This window comes from Solea senegalensis, linkage group LG11 (assembly GCF_019176455.1).
Source record: "Solea senegalensis isolate Sse05_10M linkage group LG11, IFAPA_SoseM_1, whole genome shotgun sequence".
NCBI lineage: Eukaryota > Metazoa > Chordata > Actinopteri > Pleuronectiformes > Soleidae > Solea > Solea senegalensis.
Window position 1 is genome coordinate 9,110,785 of NC_058031.1, and position 20,509 is coordinate 9,131,293.

A 20,509-nucleotide genomic window follows, 5' to 3' on the forward strand; every position below is an offset into this window, starting at 1 on the left:
TGTTGTGTTAATAATAAATTGAGACCCGAATTAAATGAGATCCCATCGGCACTAAAAAGAGACATTACATTTGAGTATTTTTCCTCCTCTTTTGCTCATCAGCATCCACGAGTCTCTGACGTTTCAATACATTTTATTGTTCTCATCTGTGACATCACCGGTGGAGCTTCAGGAGGAAAGAGATGCCAAGCGTGCAGCTCAGGGTACGAGAAAAGTCTTCCCCCTGCAATCCTTCATCTCCACGGATCAGCAGAGTCTTAGTGTCCTGGGTAATAATCCAGAGAGAGTGGGTGAGTTGAAGAGTGACTTTTGCATGCTATTGCAGCTTAGAGTCAATAGAGGTCGCTAGAGTATCTTGCATGCAGTCACTGAGGAGTGTAGTCACCATGTTGGTCATGGTGTGATGTGCAGAGTTGTTTCATTCAGCTGCATTAAAGCCAGCTGAATGGAAGATTCTGCAGCTGCTTAAGTGCAAAGATATGTTTTATTTGTTTATTTTCCATGACCTATGAGACCCATTAACTTCTCTTTTGAGACGGTGCCATCACACCCTGTAGAGGCTGAGGAGATGGAGATGATGAAGATGAGGACACTGGAGCAACGAGGTCAAGATGAGCGAATTACAGCCATTCGGTAACGCACAGGTCAGTGTCACTCTAAGGTTATGTTCAAAAAGAATTCTGTTGACGTAACTGATGATAATGACACATGTGGCCATGCAACCTGAATGAGAATCATCATGTCAGAATCCATGTGGATGTTTGTAGTTACACACATGTTGAGCATTGACATCATTAGACCTGCATGCAGCAGAACAACAAGCAAAATCTTACCCACAAATTCACTGTGATAGCTTCTGTTTCTGGATTTCTGCTATGAGGATCGACAAATATACATCCAGCACTCCCTGGAAGAAGAGATCTTGTATCTCAGTGGGATCTTCCTGGCTAAATAAAGTATAAATAAAAATAAATGTGTTTTATCTTTTCTTATCTTACCTTACACTTCTGTTTGACATTTTCTGTTGCTCTTTATGACACATACTGAATCAATACTGAATCCGATTTGAATTGGGTTTGCACAATGTCATAATCTGAACATGGCCAAAATTACCATGTACTTTTTCAGTTCTCCTTAGTTTGGTGATATCTTAAGTGACATCTTAAGTTTCCATGGTAACACCAAGTTGGGTTTAATAATTCAGGCTCCAGCACACTGGGTGAAGCAAACATGAGCTACTTTTTCACACATTTAACAGTCCCAGCACAGTATTTTTTTTATTTTCTTAGGTTTTACACCCATAGTCCTCATGAAGTCCAAAACCTGGTCCTAATGAGAACTTCACTCCCAAGGAACTTGTTAGGTTTAAGATTTAATATTTAAGGTCAGAGTTGTGCGGGAACGTAAAACTATCACGTTATAACGAGATAGGTTTTTACCTTAAAGTCGCGTTTATTGATGAATTATTGCGTGATGTTTCCCCTCAGACTCTGTTTGCGCTGAGGTTCACGCCTGTGACAGGAACTCTTTTTCTTTCCAACAGACTGTGATTGCTACTGCTGTGCTTGGCAAATATATCACACCATTTGTCAGAGGTGATGAGCATTGATGACGATTTCATCATAACAAAAGAATGCAGAGATATTCAAATGAATTGCTTCATTTATGTGATATATGATCAGCATACTATTTATTGATACTTCATACTCTGACAATACTTTACTTTTGCTTTTTACAGGTTCAGCATGTGAATGAGTCTTGGTTGACTTATAAAACTTATCTTTACCACAGATTATATATGAATATTTAAGGAGTAGTTTCTCAGTTCATTCCTTTTGTACCTGAAAGTACAGAGCATCTCCTCTGGTGATGCACATGTTCCTCCTGCACACTGGTATGAGTGAGTTAATGCTGTCTGATTAAACTGAATCCGATCGATCACTGCACATGTCCATACACTTCGCCACAGCAACGACGTGCTGTCGCGCGCAGCTGAATGATTCAGATTACATCAGTATGCTGAAGACACTAAAAGCCCTTGGCAGAGGGTGGTGGAGGAGGAGGAGGAGGAGGAGGAGGAGGGGGGTGGATTGCAATTAAAACAGCCAGAGAGTGTGTAGCTGCTAGACGTCACTTCTCTGTTATCATGGTGCTAACCCTGCTAAGCCTCTTGGGGAGAAAACCCTGATTTTGATTGGTTGGATAAAATGGTGTCCTTGCTGGACGTGTCTGCAGAGCAATACCTGGTATATTCAGCTGTGTTCACCCAGGCTAGCTTTTGTTCTTAAAACCTTTAACTTTTCTTTTAAACTCTGCACAGCAAACTCTGCACAGCTCAGTTATCAGCAAGTGTAGTAAAATCAAAAATACTTTGTCCTTTTGTGTACATAGTATAATCTTAATGTTTGTGTCGCCTATTTAATTTCTTTAATGTAAAAAGTTTGTTTTTTTTCCCATGCCATTGAGGGTGACCAAGGGGCCCTAAGCAGTCACTTAGTTTGTTATGCCTAGGGCCGGCTGTGTGCAATATAACAACATCAACAACACAATGGTATAGTCCACTGCAGTACCTGTGCAGGCATTTGCATAGTAACGTCTTCTTTTATGAATCGTTCTGGTTTAATAGATAAATAAGGAACTACTCTTCTCTGTTTTCTACATAAGATAGCAACAGTGTGTGCAAAGATGCAGCAGCAGCAGAGCTGAAGTCTGTCTGTGAGAGTGTCTTCCCCCTCTCTCTTCCTCTCACTCTCACTCTCTCTCTCTCTCTCTCTCACCCTCTCCATGGATGTAATCTCAGACCTGACAACAGGTATTTGTGAGACGCCTGGCGCTGTTATCTGTCCACACCTCAGTGATCTTTTGACAGCGCAGTCAGAGCAGAGCTCCTCTAGGTCTCTAGGTAAGTACCATTGACTGCATGAATACAGTTTGTGTTGATATGTATAAAATAGACAAACATTTATTTATTTTTATTTATTTTTAGCTTTTTAGTTTACCCTCCAGCCACAGGCATAGTGCAGCGGGTGCTGCTTCATTTGTATTCTGTTAGAGAACAAAGTGGTTTAGTATTCTTCTGGCATAAGCATTAAACATTAAAATCATGCATACTTTAATGATTCCTGCTTGCACTTGCTGGTGTTGTTGTCTCAGCTGTGAGTTTTGCCGCAGAGTCCTCGTACTGTTTTTCTGCTTGTGTTATGAAAACAGAGAAAAGGACATGCACAGTTATTATCAGTGTTTACTACTGCAATGATGAATGAATCAATCAATCAATCAATCAATCAATCACTATTTTGATCATGGGTTAGGGTTTGATTTGGTTGTGTTACTTAAAACAAACAAGAACAAACCTATGTATTTTTTGGTTTGTGGACAAAAAAAAGGACATTTTTATTTAAACAAAGATTGTCATTCACTAAGATAATAATGTGCACCTTAAATCCTTAAAAACCATCTCGCTGTATGAAAATGAGATCACTGCTGCAGGCTTTGACTGTGCTGTTTGTGGCTCTGCAGCATCCACCGTGTTTCTCTGTGAGCAGAGAGACGAGAATCCACTGCCAATAGTGTGAATTGGTCTGCATTTCTGTAGCAGGTTTGCATGTACTGACCTGACAAGCATCACAATGGAAGGGTTACTGCAGGTGAAGCCAGGAAGAACAACAGGGAAATCTGTTCCAGCTTTTCAGCTGTAAGATCTCCTGTTGCATAAGTGAGACATGAGACGATCAGAGCTCACTAACGTGTGGACAGACATGTTTTTTCAGGCTGTGCAGTTACAGGAAAAGTGCCTGTATATGTTAATCCTGATATGTATCGGAATGGCATGAAAATCTATTTATTTAGTGATTTTGCTACATAACTCATTTCAGAGGTAAAAGTGGATCATTTGTACAAGTTGTGCGCCAGAAGTTGTTTGAGGTTTGGGCTTTGGAGCCGTGACAAGGTCAGCTCTCCAGATGAAGAGTTACTAATCCCTTATATAAGAGAAAAGAGGACAGGAAACTAAACTGGGTAACCTGTTCTTTTGACATGTCCCTAATCCTCCTCAGTACCTTCGGTTTTATTAGATAAGTCTCCTCTTCTCTCCAACTTTCTTATCCTTGCACACTGTACATAACAATTTAACTCAGGCCTGAAAGCATAATAGTTTACGGCAGCTTTTTCTTAAATTCTTAAATTCTGCACTTTGTATAAGGGCAAATCCCACTTTTATCGCTCATTATTTTTATGTTTATTTTAATGTCATTTCAGTGTCTTGCTTTTATTCTATGATTTTCCTAATGTATTTCTATGCCCTTGTAAAGCACTTTGAGTTGCCCTGTGTGTGAATAGTGCTCTACAAGTAAACTTGTTAGACTAGTTGTGTGGACAGAGCCTGACATTGTTGTTTACCCTCTCATGTACTAGTTACAGCAGCACGGATTAGTGCGCTAACCTTTCGTCTGCCAGACAGAGACTGAGCTGCTGCGTCCTCCTGCAGACAGTCTGAGCAGTAGCATGAGACAAACCAATCTTCATACCTGCTTTATCATGTCTGCTCAATAATCCCAAAGGACTTTTCTGTTTATGATGATGAGTCTGGATATTAATAGAGGATTATATGTGTTTTGGTGTAACTGCATGCACAGGATCCACACCTCCAGAGTGTCGTGGAACTCCAGTGTTGAGTGATATCTACTCTTCTCTCTCTCCCTTCACGTCTGAAAGAAATCCCTGTAGAAGCAACTGCAGACATGGGTCGTCAGGAGGCCGACTACGTGTGGAAGAAGAACACTGAAAACATCCAGGAAGTTTTTGATTTCATGGAGGAGCTGGGCTCGTAAGTGCATTTAACTTACATTCATCAAGAAATCGAAATATTAACTACCTACCTGGTTTTTATTTACTGTTTGGTCTTCGTAGATTTCTTTTTCTGAGAATATTTTTTCATGTCTAGATATTTTTTGTTGCGATTCTGAGGGAAGCTGCAGTAAACCTTTTATCTTGAAACAGGACAGACAGGACATAATTAACTGACTCGCAACATGCTGTTTGAGTTGGAGGACAGATTACCGCTTTGATGGGATTGACACAAGGAAGTCTTAGACAATAAAACACTGTGGCTGACGGAGCTAAGACCATTCACAAAAACATGAATTCAAAAAATATAAATATAAATATGTATATAGAAATGCAAGAAAGACGTAGAGCTGACATAAATGTGTTAAATATGTGTCTTTGAATCAACAGGAAAAAATAATCTGCATCTCTTTTTTATTATGAGCCATAAGAAGTTTCAAACAATCAAATTTATTCAAACAAATGTTTTTTAATGATTTTCTGCTAATTGTCTTGTCCAACATAAAATACTCAGCTATAAAACATTTAAATCAATCTTTATTCACACACATTTATCACATTTGCAAACCTCAGTATATAAATATTAATCATACATAACAAAAGGAGCTGAGGAAACACCATCTCAGTGGTAGAGTTATAGTCACACAAAAATCAAGATGATACATATTAATAAATAATAATAATAATAATAATAACAATAACAATAAAGCAGAATGAAATTAACTATCATAACAAAGCCAAATAAAAAATGAAATAGAAATAAGAATAATACATGAATACATAAATATATCAAATGTATAAAATACATTAAATAAAATAAATGATGTAAAATACCCCAAACTAAAACAGGCTAAAATATGAATAAATACTTTTAAAAGCCAGACTAAAAAGGCTAAAAAAAAAAAGTTTTTAAAAATTGTTGTTCTAACATTTAGGATCATTAACAGTCAATAAGCAGATGACCTGAGTGTTCTCCAGGACTGAGATGTTAAACAAAAGTCAGAAATATAATAACAACAGTAAACAGAGAACGGATTTTGCTGGTTAAATACAAGAGAACTAGTTTAAAAAACCCACTGCCTGCACTTTTCAAGTTTACATTTTAAATGTTTCGCAACACGCTCGTGTATACTGTACACACTCCGTTTACAGTCTCTGTGATGTCCTTATTTCTTGTGAGCTCAGCATTATTATGGAGCAGCACGCAGCGAGCCGCTTGAGAACAGCAGATCAGAGGCCAGCAGTAAATAAAGGTGTTAGCGTGGAAGCACTGCCAGTGTGACATCAGCATGTTTTTGGCAAAAACAGATGAGTTCTGTGCTGAGGGCAGAGGAGGACGGAGAACTGGAGAACACAGCAAAATCTATTATCTAAATGTCTAACAATTTGAACAAAGCTTTTAATGAGCTTCATATAAAGAATAAAATTGTTCAAAACAGAATGATGCTAAAAACTAAAAACTAAAATATAAGTAGTCAGGATCATGTTGAAAGTGATTCTGCTTTTCACTTGTGTTGAAGGTGAACACAGAACGTTGCTGCCAATTTGTCTTACGTCCTCTTTGGCTTCCTGTCTTAAAGTAATAGAATCCAGAGGGAAAAGTAGATTGCGTAAAAAAGGCCAATACATTCTTTCCCTTTGGGCCTCATCACGCAGAGTGAAAACAACATCCTATTTGTTTCCTAGCAACAGGATGCAGTTTCCTCAGAGAATATCCCATTAAAGAGGAACATTTCTGCTGAGACAACATGCCCCTAATTTATAAGCTTACATCCTGAAGCCGGCATGTCAAGTGACTTGTAAATGCCCACTGTCATTTACTATGTTTTCAAGGAGATCTAGAGAGGAAAAAAAGACTTTGTTACTCAGAGAAATGTGAAGCACTGTGATGATAACGCTGGATATGATCATTGGTGTCTTGTTCCTTGTCTGCCTCCCTGTGGTGACACGTTATAGTACGTGTGCATGTGTGAAAGGCATGCAGTCAAAACAATATCTTCCAAAAGTAATTATAGCACTTAATTATTTATAACAAATAGAAAGTTCCATGTATGCTGATCTTCATCAGTGTGCATTCCTTCATCGGTGAGGGTCAGGTTCATGCTCTTTGTGAGAGAGGACAGGCTGTATTATGTTCTGGCCTTGACACCTGTCTGTGACCTCACCTGTACTGGACAGTATGTAAGAAGTAAGAGGTGTGTCAGGGATTAGGAGCCTAATCCACCCTGCCGGGACAAGTATTCCCACACAGCACGGAGGAGAGCATGAGCATGTAGCAGCACAGAGAATAATAAGCCACTGACCTGTGAATAGTTAAGCCGCAGGGATGTTTAGCTGGTTTTAATTGAGTCCCTTGATGTTGCTATTTCTGCTGCGTGATTATTTCCTATTTTGATATACTACAAAGGAAAGATTCCATCTCTGTGTTATACAGTTAGGTACGAAGAATAAAACAGCCAAAAAGCCCTCAAAGTGCAAATATTTCAAATAAATAAAATGCAAAATTCATGTATGGAAAAGTTGTCCCTGATTGATTGAGACTAAAAGGGAAAGAAGACTCACTCAAAGATGATTGCTGTTTATTTTTTAATGTGAAACTGTGTTGCCAGGCTCATGAACTCATGGCCAATGCTTTGTGTGTGTTAATGAACAGAGGAGCGTTCTCAGAAGTTTACATGGTGAAGGAGAGGAAGACGGGGAAATTGTTTGCCATGAAGTGTGTCAAGAAGAAACAGAAGAGGGACTTGAATCTGGAGAACGAGATTGCCGTCTTGAGGAGGTGATTCAGTTTATTATATATTGTCTCGTTGATTGTAATTGACGTTTGTGTGGGAAGTAATCCCATTGTTCTGCTGTTGTTGTTTGGTTGTGTTTTATATTAAAACAATAAGACAATTCTTATCCCAATTATGGGATAATGCCATGACTCGTGATAAAAGTGCTTTTATTTTGCTTCTCAAACAGACTCAAACATGAAAACGTTGTGGGGATGGAGGATTTCTATGAAAGTCAGTCCCATTACTACCTTGTCATGCAGCTGTGAGTTGTCCAACGTTGCTTATCATACAGTGCAGTAATTAAAATGGGTGATTGTAAGATTGTAAGAGTGTCACGGTGTTGATCTTGTTCCCTCTAGGGTTTCAGGCGGTGAGCTCTTTGACCGTATCCTGGAGCGCGGAGTTTACTCAGAGAAAGATGCTAGTGAGGCGATTAAGCAGGTGCTGCAGGCCGTCAGCTATCTGCACCAAAATGACATAGTGCATCGTGATCTCAAGGTATGAACCTGTCAGCTAATAGTACTTACAACTGCACAATAAATCAAACATTACAACTTTTGCATATATTTATTTATTTATTTATTTATCTAATCAGTCCAGTTTGTAAGAGATTGATTTTAAGTAGTTAAAAGTGTTTTAAGGCACCATTAAGATTTTAATTTTTTTCAGTAAAACCATGTTGTTGGAATGAAAATAACTCTTTTTTTCATTCCAACCAGTGAACTCTATCTCTTTCACTGGCTGCATTGGCTACTTACTGAGCAATGAACTTAAAGCATTTGAGAATTTTTTCACATGCCATACCACCATCATTATCATCATCATCGTAATAGTTACATCACATTCCTCATGGACAAAGCTTCTTGTAGTTGTGCAAGTAAGCAACATGCCAGCTACATTTTCCAAGAATCGAATTATTACCAGTCCTCAGAATATGTGCATTCAGCTACTAGTAAAATTGTCTTAGCACAAAGACTGGAAACGGGTAGACTAGGTAATAAAACTCATGCACCAGCAACTCAACAGTAATATTCTACAACGTTTGTTTTGCCCTTGTGTTTTTGCAGCAGCTACATAGATGACTGAAGGCGCTTTTGTCACTTTTTATTTCTGAAAAACCCAGCCAGGGACAAACTAGCAAATTGCCATATACTCTATGTGCAGTACATCAGACGCACTTTATGTCCACTAAGTCTCACTGCATTGTCCCTGGTAAATAAAGATTCATCTAATTAATTTGTCCCTCTCTTTTGGCCATAATAAGCAAATGTGAGGTTTAAATTTGGGGATTTGTAAGTATCAGATGTTTTTTCACACTGATATAAGTCATTTTTGTCTTTAAATCTTACTCTAGACAGCAAAAACCTTATCTTTCACTGGCAGACACATCTTAATCCAATGGAATGATACTTTTATATAAGGTGAACTATTCAAAAATGTGTTTCACAGCTGGGGAAACACTAGGCATTCTTCATTAAACAGATTTCTGTTGTTTTTGTGCAGCCTGAGAACATTCTGTACTACAGCTCAGATGAACATTCCAAGCTGATGATCAGTGACTTTGGCCTGTCCAAGATGGTGGACAGTGGCATCATGTCGACCGCCTGTGGCACTCCAGGATATGTCGGTAGGGCTCAGAGCTAATCCGTGATTTAATCCCACCTCCAACTTGAACCCATCCGTCACTGCAACTGCACAACCTCACCACTGTCTCCCTGTCCTCATACATGTCCTGCACGACTCGTCCTCATACAACACCGTAGTTCCTCTCTTGGCACCCAATCATAAGCTTTCTCTAGATCCACGTGCAGACACAGTGCAACTCCTTCTGACCTTCATATAGTAATATGACAGTGTTTTTTATTAAGGTGTAAACCCAGTAAGACACTGTTTTGACCTGTTTTTTTTTATCACTTTTAGCTCCTGAGGTTTTGGCACAGAAGCCCTACAGTAAATCTGTGGACTGCTGGTCAATTGGAGTTATTACCTACATTTTGTAAGTATTAATTATGTTAAACTACATAAAGCTAAATCTCCTTTTCCTACACTGTCAGTATAACAACTGTATCGAGAAAAACAAATCAGACAGACAGACAGACACAGAAACATGCTGTCAATCATTACTTCACTCATCAGTTTAAAGGGAGAACCTAAAACTAATTTCATTAAGCCAGATTTTTCAGATTTCAAGCCACTGCCGGTTAATGATTAAGTTAATGTTTGCCTGCTCCTGTACGCCCGACAACATTGTTAAACACTGACAAATGCTTGTCTCATGACTGCAGACTCTGTGGATACCCACCTTTTTATGAAGAGAGCGAGACACGACTCTTCTCAAAGATCATGAAGGCGCAATATGAGTTTGACTCGCCCTTCTGGGATGACATATCCGAGTCTGGTAAAGACACTGAATTTTTAGCAAACCTTTATCGTGTGCACATTGCCAGCTTTATTTTGCCTCATGGTGCATCATCTCTATCTCTACATGCAGCTAAGGATTTCATCCGTAACATGTTGCAGAAGAATCCCAACATGCGCTACACCATTGATCAAGCGCTCAGACATCCCTGGTGAGTTTCAGTCATCTGCCTTAATTCCTTATGTTGTTCATTTTTTATATAACACTAGACTGTTTGGCGATGAATTATAATATTTAGTGGAGGCTGTCACAGAGTGATGTAAAGTGAAGTACAAGTGTGAGTGTTGCTTTTAAACATGTATCTTAGATTTATTCAAGTGTACTCTTTTTTACTTAAATTCTAGTCAAATAACCGTCTTCATCACACATACATACAGTATGTAACATAGGTCAACCTAAGATATTATAAGACAAACATAATATCACATAATACCATTTTCTGTATCATCTGTAAGATTATTAAATATAACAATAAATAATCCTAAAAAAGAGGTTATGTCTTGGCATCCGATGTTGTCATAGAGCTTTATTTTAGACTGGAGACTCATGGTGATAGAAACAGTGAAGGGCATGAGAGGGGAGTTTATCCACACAGCGTTAGCTCATGCAGATGGAATCAGGATTCTTTCTTACATAAAGTAAATCTGCGGATTCTGCTCTGTCGTTAATTTCTCCAGGATTATCGGAAAGACGGCCCGGAGCCAGGACATCTACTATTCTGTGAGTGTCCAGATCCAGAAGAACTTTGCCAAGTCCAAGTGGAAGGTCAGTCATCATTGATTTCTTGGCTATGATGTGGTAATCTCATTGGGGACCGGCAGTTTAATCGGTTGCCTTCCTCAAGCCTTCTTGATTAAGGACCATTTCACAAGATATATTTCTGTAATCAAGGCCACTGAGAATTGATGTCGGGCTGATGTAGTGTACTTCAATGCTAAGCAGAAAAAATCAGTCAAACTTGAGTGGAAAATGCATCCCACGTCCAGACCGTGCTGCATGACTCACAGACATGTCTCTTGTGTTTTACCGTACAGCAAGCCTTCAATGCTGCTGTAGCCATCAACCATATGAAGAAGCTGCAGCAGGCCCACTCTGAGTTGGTTGTGAGGCAGGCCAGTATCCCAGACATCAAGGTGATCGACTTGTCTTCCCCAACAAAACCGCGCAAACGGCTCGACCCAGACAAGCTTGAGCCCAGAAGGGTGGAGGTCGGCGAGAATGCACAGGGGACAATACGCATACCCCTGCCCCAGAGCCACGTCGAACCGAAGAGCCACTACCACGCACTGAAAGCTAGTCACAGCGACTGCGGCACACATCATGCACCCACTATAGCTGAGCAGGGCAAACATGTGTACCACTCCGAGCCCGCCAACCTTAATGGGTTTGTACCAGCTTTATTTCAGGCTCTAAAATCCTGACTTTGTGACCAAGGCAAGATGTTCAAACGTTCTTTTTCTACTCCCAGGTATAAGAACCGCAATGAAAAGATTGAGCAGACTCGAGTTTGCTCAATCATGTGAAGGCTGTGTGTGAAGCTTACACGGAAAAACATTTTACTCGGTAAGTTACAGTAAAGCATTTGGGTAGCATATACCTCGGCTATGACGTTGTGTGAATTTCTTCTGTAGCATTTAAACAGATCCTCTATAAAAAAGACCTCTTTTTGCTGATAAATCATGGTGGTTAAGACTGTAACATGAGTTACACATTAGGTAACATTTTGATTTTACAGTTGATGCTTTGTTGAATACTTAGCTCGTCAGAGAAACGGTGTCTCATTCTGAGTGTGTTTTTTTCTGCCCTCTGCAGGTCAGTGTTGCTGTGCCGACTCAGCATGCAGCTGTCGTGTGTCAGCAGCTCCCCCTGGTACCGAGAATGAGAAGTGTTTGATCCTCTCTGACAGATATACATCTGCGAGGTCCATGCAGTCTGTGGGACATCTTTTTTATTTTATTTTTTATTTTTGAAAGTGTGCCTATGATGCCTCCTAGCAACCACATAGAAGTACACACACAGACGGTACACACACACACGTCCAGATTCACTTGACCCACTTTGGGTTAGATGCACAGACGCAGTATTCAGAGGATTGACTCTCATATAGAAGCGGGTTTGACAGTTTCACCTGCTGTGGAGCTCCATATGAATGATTATCCAGTGCATGGTGAAGCAGTTTCTGATCTCTAATGTTACTAAATGTCACTAGATGTTATTTCAGGTTTCCTTACTTTTTATCGTGTTAAATTTAATAATTTATTGACACTTTTTTCGAGGTAACATGTTACAACATGTGTAAATCATCACCCTATAACCGACCTGCATTCAGAGAATAGAAAAGAAACACTGTACACAGCTTCAGAAGAGCCATATTATTTATTCTTGTAAAGTTGTGTTGTATTTTATTTTTTTAAGTATCTATTTCTTTTTGAAAAAGAAAACTGTTAAAACAGTATAACTTTCTATTTATTTACCTATACCTTTATTTAACCAGGAAAAAAAACACATTGAGATTAATGCCATTGGTGTACTCGAATGTAAATGGTCATGTAAATTCACAGTAATAGATGTTTCATGTCTGCCTGTAAATAATTAATTCTTCTTGTCTCTACAGCTGTATGTAGAGATGGACGCTCATTCATGTTTGTTCATTATTAAATGTTTGCAGAATTTGCATTTGTTTTTCTCCCATTATATTTTCCACTTTTCTTTGAACAGTAACTATGTAGTTTTAATATTAAACCCAAAGCCGCATGATCAGCCTCATCTGAGGAGAATTAAAATGACCTGTCTTTATCCGTAGCTGTCTAATGTGTTTATTAAATCCCTTATATACTTTTTTTGGTTTTTTTTTTAAATGTAGGATATAAATAAAATAAGCTGCAATGATAAGCTGTGGCTGGTGATTTTGTGGCAAGTGAAAATTGTTGGACTGTACGGTCACACGGTGGGTGACGTTTGCTGACTATGACAGAGAGGTACCCATCATCCCCATTAGTGAGGATATTAATGGCATACTGCGTTATGGCATCAAAAACAAATTAACCTAATGGGGCAGAAAAACGTGAGAAGAAAATGGATCATCTAAAGCAGTGGTGCCAAACTCATTTTAGTTCAGGGGCCACACATTTGATCTCAAGTGGGCTGGACCAGTAAAATAATAGCATGATAAACTATAAACAACAAGGACTCCAAATGTTTCCCTTTGTTTTACATTTAATGAAGTATCTTTTTACAAAACACGGTATGAACAACCTGAAATTTCTTGAGAAAAATAAGTGCAGTCTCAACAATATTGTTTCTACAATACAATACATCACAGTGGTATTTAACTTTATTTTATTTATTGTATGATTAGAACCTAATCATACTGCAAAATGTTCATCCTGTGAGCCAGATTTGACACTCTGGTGGACCGGTTCTGGCCCATGGGCCATATATTTGACACCCCTGATCCAAAGGGTTTAGAATCCCTACATTTTTGCAAACTAGGGGCCCCCAAACAGCATATTGCAAAGCTAAAAACTGCCCTGATTAAATCTGTGTTAGTTAAGGCCACTACGGCACAAGGAAAAAGTAAATTATAATATGTAAAGTGTTTGCTAATCTAGAAAAAGTACAAAAAGTCTAATTCTAAATGACGCACTGAATAACACACTGAGCTTTCAGCCTTTTATGAGCGACGTCCCAGAAAGCGTTTTTACAATTCTTCTGTACACATTCTGTACAAAACCATGTGTGTCCTCCTCACCCCTCTCTTCCCGGAGCTCCTGTTGAAAGAGCTTTCACACATGTACCTGCACCGTTAACCCTCCTCAGTCCAGGTCAGAGACAGACTGTCCATTCAAGCAGAGGAGAGCAGAAATGTGGTGCAAAGGTCTCCACAGCTGTCAGATCATTATTAATAGTGTGAACTTAGCAGAGAGTTGTTTGGGAAAGTCTGACCATCATCACTGACCAATGGGGAGGAAAGGTTGTTTTTCAATTCAGCCACATTGCATCACTGACAAGTTTTTGTGTTTTCTTTTTTTTTTAGTTTCTTGCTGGTGAACTTTCACTAATATTAGTAATATTAATATTAATATTAGTGAGTTTGTATTGTCATTTATGATTACTAAACACTAACTAATATTAACTAATATTAGTCAATGGTTTTCTTACTATTAGTTGCTGATTACATCATGACCTCAAATATAGTCTTAATGTCAGCAGATATAACATTTACTATGTTATTCTTTAGCATGTTAATATGCTAACATTTAACTGTTCAGCCAAGGCTGGTGGTAAGAGGACTTTCCAAGGATTTTGAAATAAACTAAATCAGTGTGCAAAAGGAAATGTTTACTATGGTTCATTAAAGACAGAGTTAATCTTATAGTATATTAAGTATGAACCATAAACCTGCTGGTGGCAAAAAAGGAAAGAAAAGGTTATCGTCACAGTCTGTATGTTGTGTCCTCTGCAGAGGATGAGTGTCTGTAATCTGTCTAGACTAGAAGTCTTAAGAAGAAATCAGAATGAGCTATTTGTTAAACTGATTAATTACCCAGCACAACATCTGTGACTCGACATCCTGTGATGTTGGCTATTACAGTGAGTGCTCATGCCAAGTTTCTCTGTGACAAAGATCAGACACATTTCACAAGGTTTTGTTTGAATGCACATGCTCTTTCACTGCATGTAGGAAATGAGGTCAAAGGACAGAGGCCACACACACATACACACAGAGAGAGAGGGAGAGGGAGAGAGGGAGCCTGGTTTCCATAACATCAGAAGACATTACATTGACGTACATTCATTTCCTGGCTACTGGCCTAACCCTTACCTCATCCTAACCATACTGCATATAATTTACGTTATGGGGACTCAACAGATTTAGGTCCTCAAAACATGAGTAATACCTCAAAAACACACTTGTGATAATACTGTACATGAGCTGGAGCAGCACAGACTGCTTGATCAGACATCATCTACTGAAACTTATCTCATAATGAACCTTATCTATTAGGGTTCAATAAGCCTCACAGCATCTCCTGATGAGGGTCAATGTGTATAGTAACAAACAACACAACATATTATTTACTTTGTTGATTTATCTGTATTCTACACACAGCATCACCGTGCAGCTGTAAATCTGACACATCCACACTTTGTCTAATGACGCATGCACAGTTTTACTGACAGGGATCATTTGCTTCACTTCTCATCCCCATGCCCTTTTACCTAAAAGCCATGAAAAGCAATGGCACAAGAGTCCTCATGAATATGCATTTTGTCTCAACTGTGGGAGTTGACTTGATCCTGGAGGTGTTTAAATGGCACACTCTGCCTCTCATCTTTCTGCCTTCGAATGCCTGATTGGTCTAAACACTGAGAAGTGGGCAGAATTTTGATTTTGTGAGTATGAAGATCTTTCTATCCCTAAATAAACCAGTCTTGTTTGATTATGTGCAAGGAAATGTATGGGTATAATTTAAGTCTTTTATTCATCTACAGACCACTCAAAGTGCCAAATATGAACACCATTACTGAGATCATCCCATTTGCCAAGGAGATGCTGAACCAAAGGCCCTGCTGGGGCATCGTGAAGATCTACACGCTCGGTTCCACCCTGGCTATACTTGGAGTTGTTGGAGGACTTTTGGAAATGCTTTTCCTGCCATTTGAGGGGCAGGAGACTGCTGAGGAGACACCTGTGGAGCTGATCAAGGAGAAGAAGTCAGTGTTGATGTCACACGCCGCCTTTGTTTATGTTGAAGTCACGGATGGGCTGGAGACAGAAGAGATCATGACCAAACACCTGGTGTCTGCTGGGAGGAGAAGCTCAGTCAACCGCTTACATGCTTATTAGAGAAACCCTGCTCTCTTCATGTAAAGGGACAATTACAAGGGTTAATGGCAATATTGGTAAATAACTCACCATGTTTAATTGGTCTCCATAGCAATGCAATTCCCCCTTGACTGAAAAAAAAAGTTGTGCGGATAAGTCTGACTGCTGTGCAGCAGGCTCTTGTAAATGTATTTGAATGTGTTGGTAAGCAAATGGAATGTGTGTGAAAGATTTTTATTTTGAACTCTAATAAATCCACTGATGAAAGCCATGATTTTGTATTCTGTATTTTTATACAGTAGAAACTTTTGATTGCAGGATTGGGGCCACAGCTGATACTAATTTCCTTTATCGATTCATCTGCTGATAATTTTCATTGTTCGATTTGGCATAAAAAACAGTCTGCCAATTGGAAACAAGGTGCTTTTATTTTATTTTCATGATTAGTTGATAAATTGACTTATTTTGTTTTAAAAATAAATTTGTAATCACAGCATGAGAACAAATGTTAACACGAATGGTCAGTTTTAAGAGCACACACAGTTCTGTGAAACATTTGTTCATTTAAATTTCTATGAATTAATTGTTTAATTGTTTATTTTTCCTTTACACCCGTCAGCCCTAACATTAAACCCATGCAGTTTTCTATCTTTTTCATGTTGTGGCTGTACATGTATATGCACTTTGATCCAATGCAACTGTATTTGTAAAACACTTTAAAAACAATCATAATGGACCAAAGTGCCGAACAGAGAATAGATAAAAGGCAGAATAAATAAAAGACATAAAAGCTCATGCAAGGCAATAAGTTACATTATATAAATATAATCTTAAGCTTATATCGTCCACCTATACTCAATAGAGTGGCCTCATTTGACCAATCATACCTGATATTGGTAAGGTTATGAAAATAATGGTTACTAATTGATTATTACAGTATACCGTATGTATGAGTTGCGTTTCTTCACCGGTGTGAGGCAGCAAAGCACAGATGTGCCCAGTCTGACGGAAAATAAAGACAAAGAATAAGAATTTCCGGTGAGTTGCGGAAACAACGTCACACATTTATACGCCTTGTTTACTAACGGCGGCTAAATTGTGATCATCGGAGATGTAAAATTAAAATTTCTGTGTGGATAAATCTGTTTAATGAAAGGATTAGTGTCCATATAAATAGTGATGGCTGATCCCGCGGTGTCGTCGGGAGCTTCGCTGAATGCAGGAGCGGTAGGAACGAGTTTTTTACTCCCTCGATCATGAACAGGGTGTTAGCTGCTTCACCGTCAGCCTCGTTAAGAAGCTAAAATAACTACAACTGAATTCAGAATGAATATACCGGTGGTTATAGGTTATAAAGTCCGTCACACCACAATATAAACATATTTTATTTATGCGAATGCTGTAATGCATGTTGCGTAAGTTCGTGTTGTGTAAGTCTGTGTTCTGTGTACATGTGCTACACACACTCTGTCTCTCTCAGCCCTGCAACCTGAATATTTCTGATATTTTCTGATCCATAATCAAATACAATGTCACTGTGGGCGTCGTTGCGCATATCAAATATAAATGTACAGGGCGAGCTGTTGATAGTGAGACATGGAGCGTTATATTTACTCTTCCCTACAAATATGTGCTGCCCAATAAATTATATGAGCTACTCTTTAAAATCACCCACAAACATAACGTTTTCTATAAATATATAGAATATAAAGGAACAATTTGACAGAAACATTAGAACATCTGTGGTTTTATGTGACTCTGGAAGCATTTTTAATTAGACCTTCAAAGATACATTGAAACAAAAAAAGAATCTTTTTTTTGTTTAAAGAATCTGACCTATTAAATAATCAAAATTTCTCAAGCAATGGACAATATAAAATTAACCTGCTCATTGTTTTAACAAAACTTTATACAGAGAAAACATTGCCCATATTTAGTACTTTAAAAAAAATGATGATCTGGACATATACCTCAACACAATCTCTATTATATATGTTATATTGTTTTTTTGATTTGCTTTTTCATTTTAATACCACAATGTTTGTTCTTTGTAGCTGACAATAAAGTTTTATTTAAAAAAAAAACAATGCAGCAAACCTAGTGAAGCTGGAAACATGTTTGCATCAGCAACCACTTACTGTTGACTGCACAATTATATACTTAAAGAAATAAGGTCATGCTAAAAACATTTTGGACTAGCCTTCACACGTTCCCTCTGACATTATCATCTAGAACATGTTATTGTCCATATCATCTTCAGAAATCCAGTGTGGACATTATATAGTTGACACTATAGAAGAAAGTTGTATTCTTGTCCAATGACAATTCTTCTTTCTTCTTCTTTGAACAATTATTTTCTCGATTAATCCAGTAATTCATAAAACGTCAGAAAATATTTAAAAAAATATTGATCAGTGTTTACCAAACCTGCAAATGATGATGTTCTGAAAAATCAGAAAGCTTGTTTTACTTATTATTAAAAAGAAAAAAAAAAAAAAAAACATTTAAAAGATTAATCAATTATAAAAATAACACAGAAATTCACTAACTTTAGCAACATTCACAGTCGAGATGATAATATTTTAGACATAATTTTATTCGGTTTTTAAGGATGACCATGAATTAGGAAAATTCATTAATGTGTGTGACGTAACATATACAGTCCTGCATCTTTCCACATATTCCAGATTCTTGTTTTTCCCTTTTTAATGTTCACAAAAATGTATATTCTTAGTTACGTGCAAGTACTATTTTTGTAACATTTGAAATTTTAGGTCCGTTTCCTCTGTTTTTACAGACAGAAGCATCTGTCAATTAATGTTTCTATTTACAAACAATTAGAATAAAAAAAGACGTGTATTCTTTCTATTACCTAAACAATACCATGACTTTTTCTGTCATCCCATGCCTGGTTTCTGTTTCTGGCAGTTATTTCATGATTTTTCTCATGTATTCATAGCGTGGGACTGGTGGTAAAGCAGCATCCAGTCCTGCAGAAAACTACCATCTGGCCAGGCGCCGCACCCTGCAGGTTGTTGTCAGTGCCCTGCTGACCGAGTGTGGCTTCGAGAGTGCAGAGAAAGCAGCGGTGGAGACGCTCACAGAAATGATGCAGAGCTGTATGTATAAATCCTTAAGTGATGCCTTTATACACTGAGAATTTTGATTATTTGTTACATTACATTACATTACATGTCGTTTAGCAGACACTTTTATCCAAAGCGACTTACAAAAGTGCATTTAAACATTTGGGTACAAATAAGAGCTAGAAGTAAGTAAGAGCTTCAAGTAGAACAAACTATGAAGTGCTAGTCATAAGTGCAAAGTTTTTTTTTTTGTTTTTTTTTGTTTTGTTTTTTTTGTCGTCTTAGTCGAGGTAGAGTCGGAAGAGATGTGTTTTTAGTCGGTGTTGGAAGATGTGGAGGCTTTCAGCTGTCCGGATGTCGATGGGGAGATCGTTCCACCATTTGGGAGCGAGGACAGTGAACAGTCTCGAGTTCTGCGAGTGCCTCTGCGATCCTCTCAGTGAGGGGGCAGCAAGCCGGTTTGTCGATGCAGAGCGGAGTGGGCGGGCTGGGGTGTAGGTTTTGATCATGTCCTGGATGTAGGCTGGACCGGATCCGTTTGTAGCATGGAAGCAGACAGTGTTTTTAAATATTTATGTGTATCAAAATTAGAATATAGCAAAAGTTTCTCCAGTTTTCAATAGTTTTTTCCAGAAAATGCAAATGGCAAAAAACAAATACAGTGTAGTTTAAAGCATAAGTCATTTTCTAATCTTTATTACAAAGCCATCAAGGCTGCACAGTTTCCCACAGTGTTGATACATTTAACCCTGGATCACCAACAATATCTAATCCTTTCTTTCTAGGGCCATAAACTGCATCCCCAGAAGGTTTCATTTCAATTTGCTTTCAACATTTAGAATTATGTTATTCACAAATGGACAAACAGACAGAGCAATGAAAGGGAGAAAACCAAAGCGGGTCAAAGTTCATGTCTATGAAAAAGTGGCAGAATTAAGAATTGTTTAAAAGGATGTAATGTATGATTTGTCCATACCTTGAGTTACTGTAGCACCATTCTTGCAAAAACAATTTTATTCTAACCCTTTTTAGCCCACACAGTAATTGACTCCACACTTTTCTACAACACAATGTTTGGTCTTTTCCAGATGTAACTGAAATAGGTCGCTGTGCCAAAGCCTATTGTGAGCACACAGCCAGAAGTATTCCAACCCTGTCTGATACAGTGGTCACACTCATCGAAATGGGTAAGTCCAAGAGGAGAGGGATGTGTAATACAGTTGCAATGCAAAATAAAACCAGTAACATCATTGAAATCTTTTTGTGTCGCTGCAGGTTTTAATGTCGAAACACTGCCTGTGTATGCAAAAAGGTCTCAGAGGATGGTTATAACTGCCCGTAAGTATTGAAAGTTTATAGTTTATAAAAAAACGTCCAATTACTTTTTTGTCACATTTTGGACGACATTTGGACATTTTGGACGACATACTAAACTAAGAATTTTTGTTACATTTTGGACGACATACTAAACTATGTCTTTTTGGTGTGATTTTGGACGACATACTAAACTATGACTTTTTGGTGCGATTTTGGACGACATGCTAAACTCGAC

General features: G+C 38.3%; 3 protein-coding genes across 4 annotated transcripts; all 3 read left to right on the forward strand.

Annotated features, from left to right (window-relative positions):
* Window positions 1–2,769: 2,769 nt before the first annotated feature.
* On the forward strand, window positions 2,770–12,843 carry LOC122777763 (calcium/calmodulin-dependent protein kinase type 1D-like). Of its 2 annotated transcripts, none has more exons than XM_044039213.1 (13): window positions 2,770–2,902; window positions 4,714–4,825; window positions 7,499–7,624; window positions 7,810–7,884; window positions 7,982–8,120; window positions 9,126–9,249; window positions 9,543–9,618; window positions 9,908–10,020; window positions 10,114–10,192; window positions 10,719–10,806; window positions 11,076–11,425; window positions 11,510–11,604; window positions 11,854–12,843. In XM_044039213.1, exons 1-12 carry the CDS (start codon window positions 2,785–2,787, stop codon window positions 11,562–11,564), a joined length of 1,455 nt encoding a protein of 484 aa, XP_043895148.1. In that variant the 5' UTR covers window positions 2,770–2,784; the 3' UTR covers window positions 11,565–11,604; window positions 11,854–12,843. The 2 variants fall into 2 exon arrangements, with proteins under 2 accessions (XP_043895148.1, XP_043895149.1); XM_044039214.1 differs by having other exon boundaries at window positions 2,873–2,902; window positions 4,635–4,825.
* A 2,694-nt stretch (window positions 12,844–15,537) lies between these two features.
* Window positions 15,538–16,142, forward strand: LOC122777628 (G0/G1 switch protein 2-like). The gene has a single exon (XM_044038967.1). It carries the CDS (start codon window positions 15,557–15,559, stop codon window positions 15,890–15,892), a length of 336 nt encoding a protein of 111 aa, XP_043894902.1. The 5' UTR covers window positions 15,538–15,556; the 3' UTR covers window positions 15,893–16,142.
* Window positions 16,143–16,919: 777 nt separating this feature from the next.
* LOC122776814 (transcription initiation factor TFIID subunit 8-like) lies at window positions 16,920–20,306 on the forward strand. Its single transcript, XM_044037536.1, has 4 exons — window positions 16,920–17,098; window positions 18,831–18,990; window positions 20,046–20,144; window positions 20,233–20,306. Exons 1-4 carry the CDS (start codon window positions 17,051–17,053, stop codon window positions 20,304–20,306), a joined length of 381 nt encoding a protein of 126 aa, XP_043893471.1. The 5' UTR covers window positions 16,920–17,050.
* The last annotated feature ends 203 nt before the right edge of the window (window positions 20,307–20,509 follow it).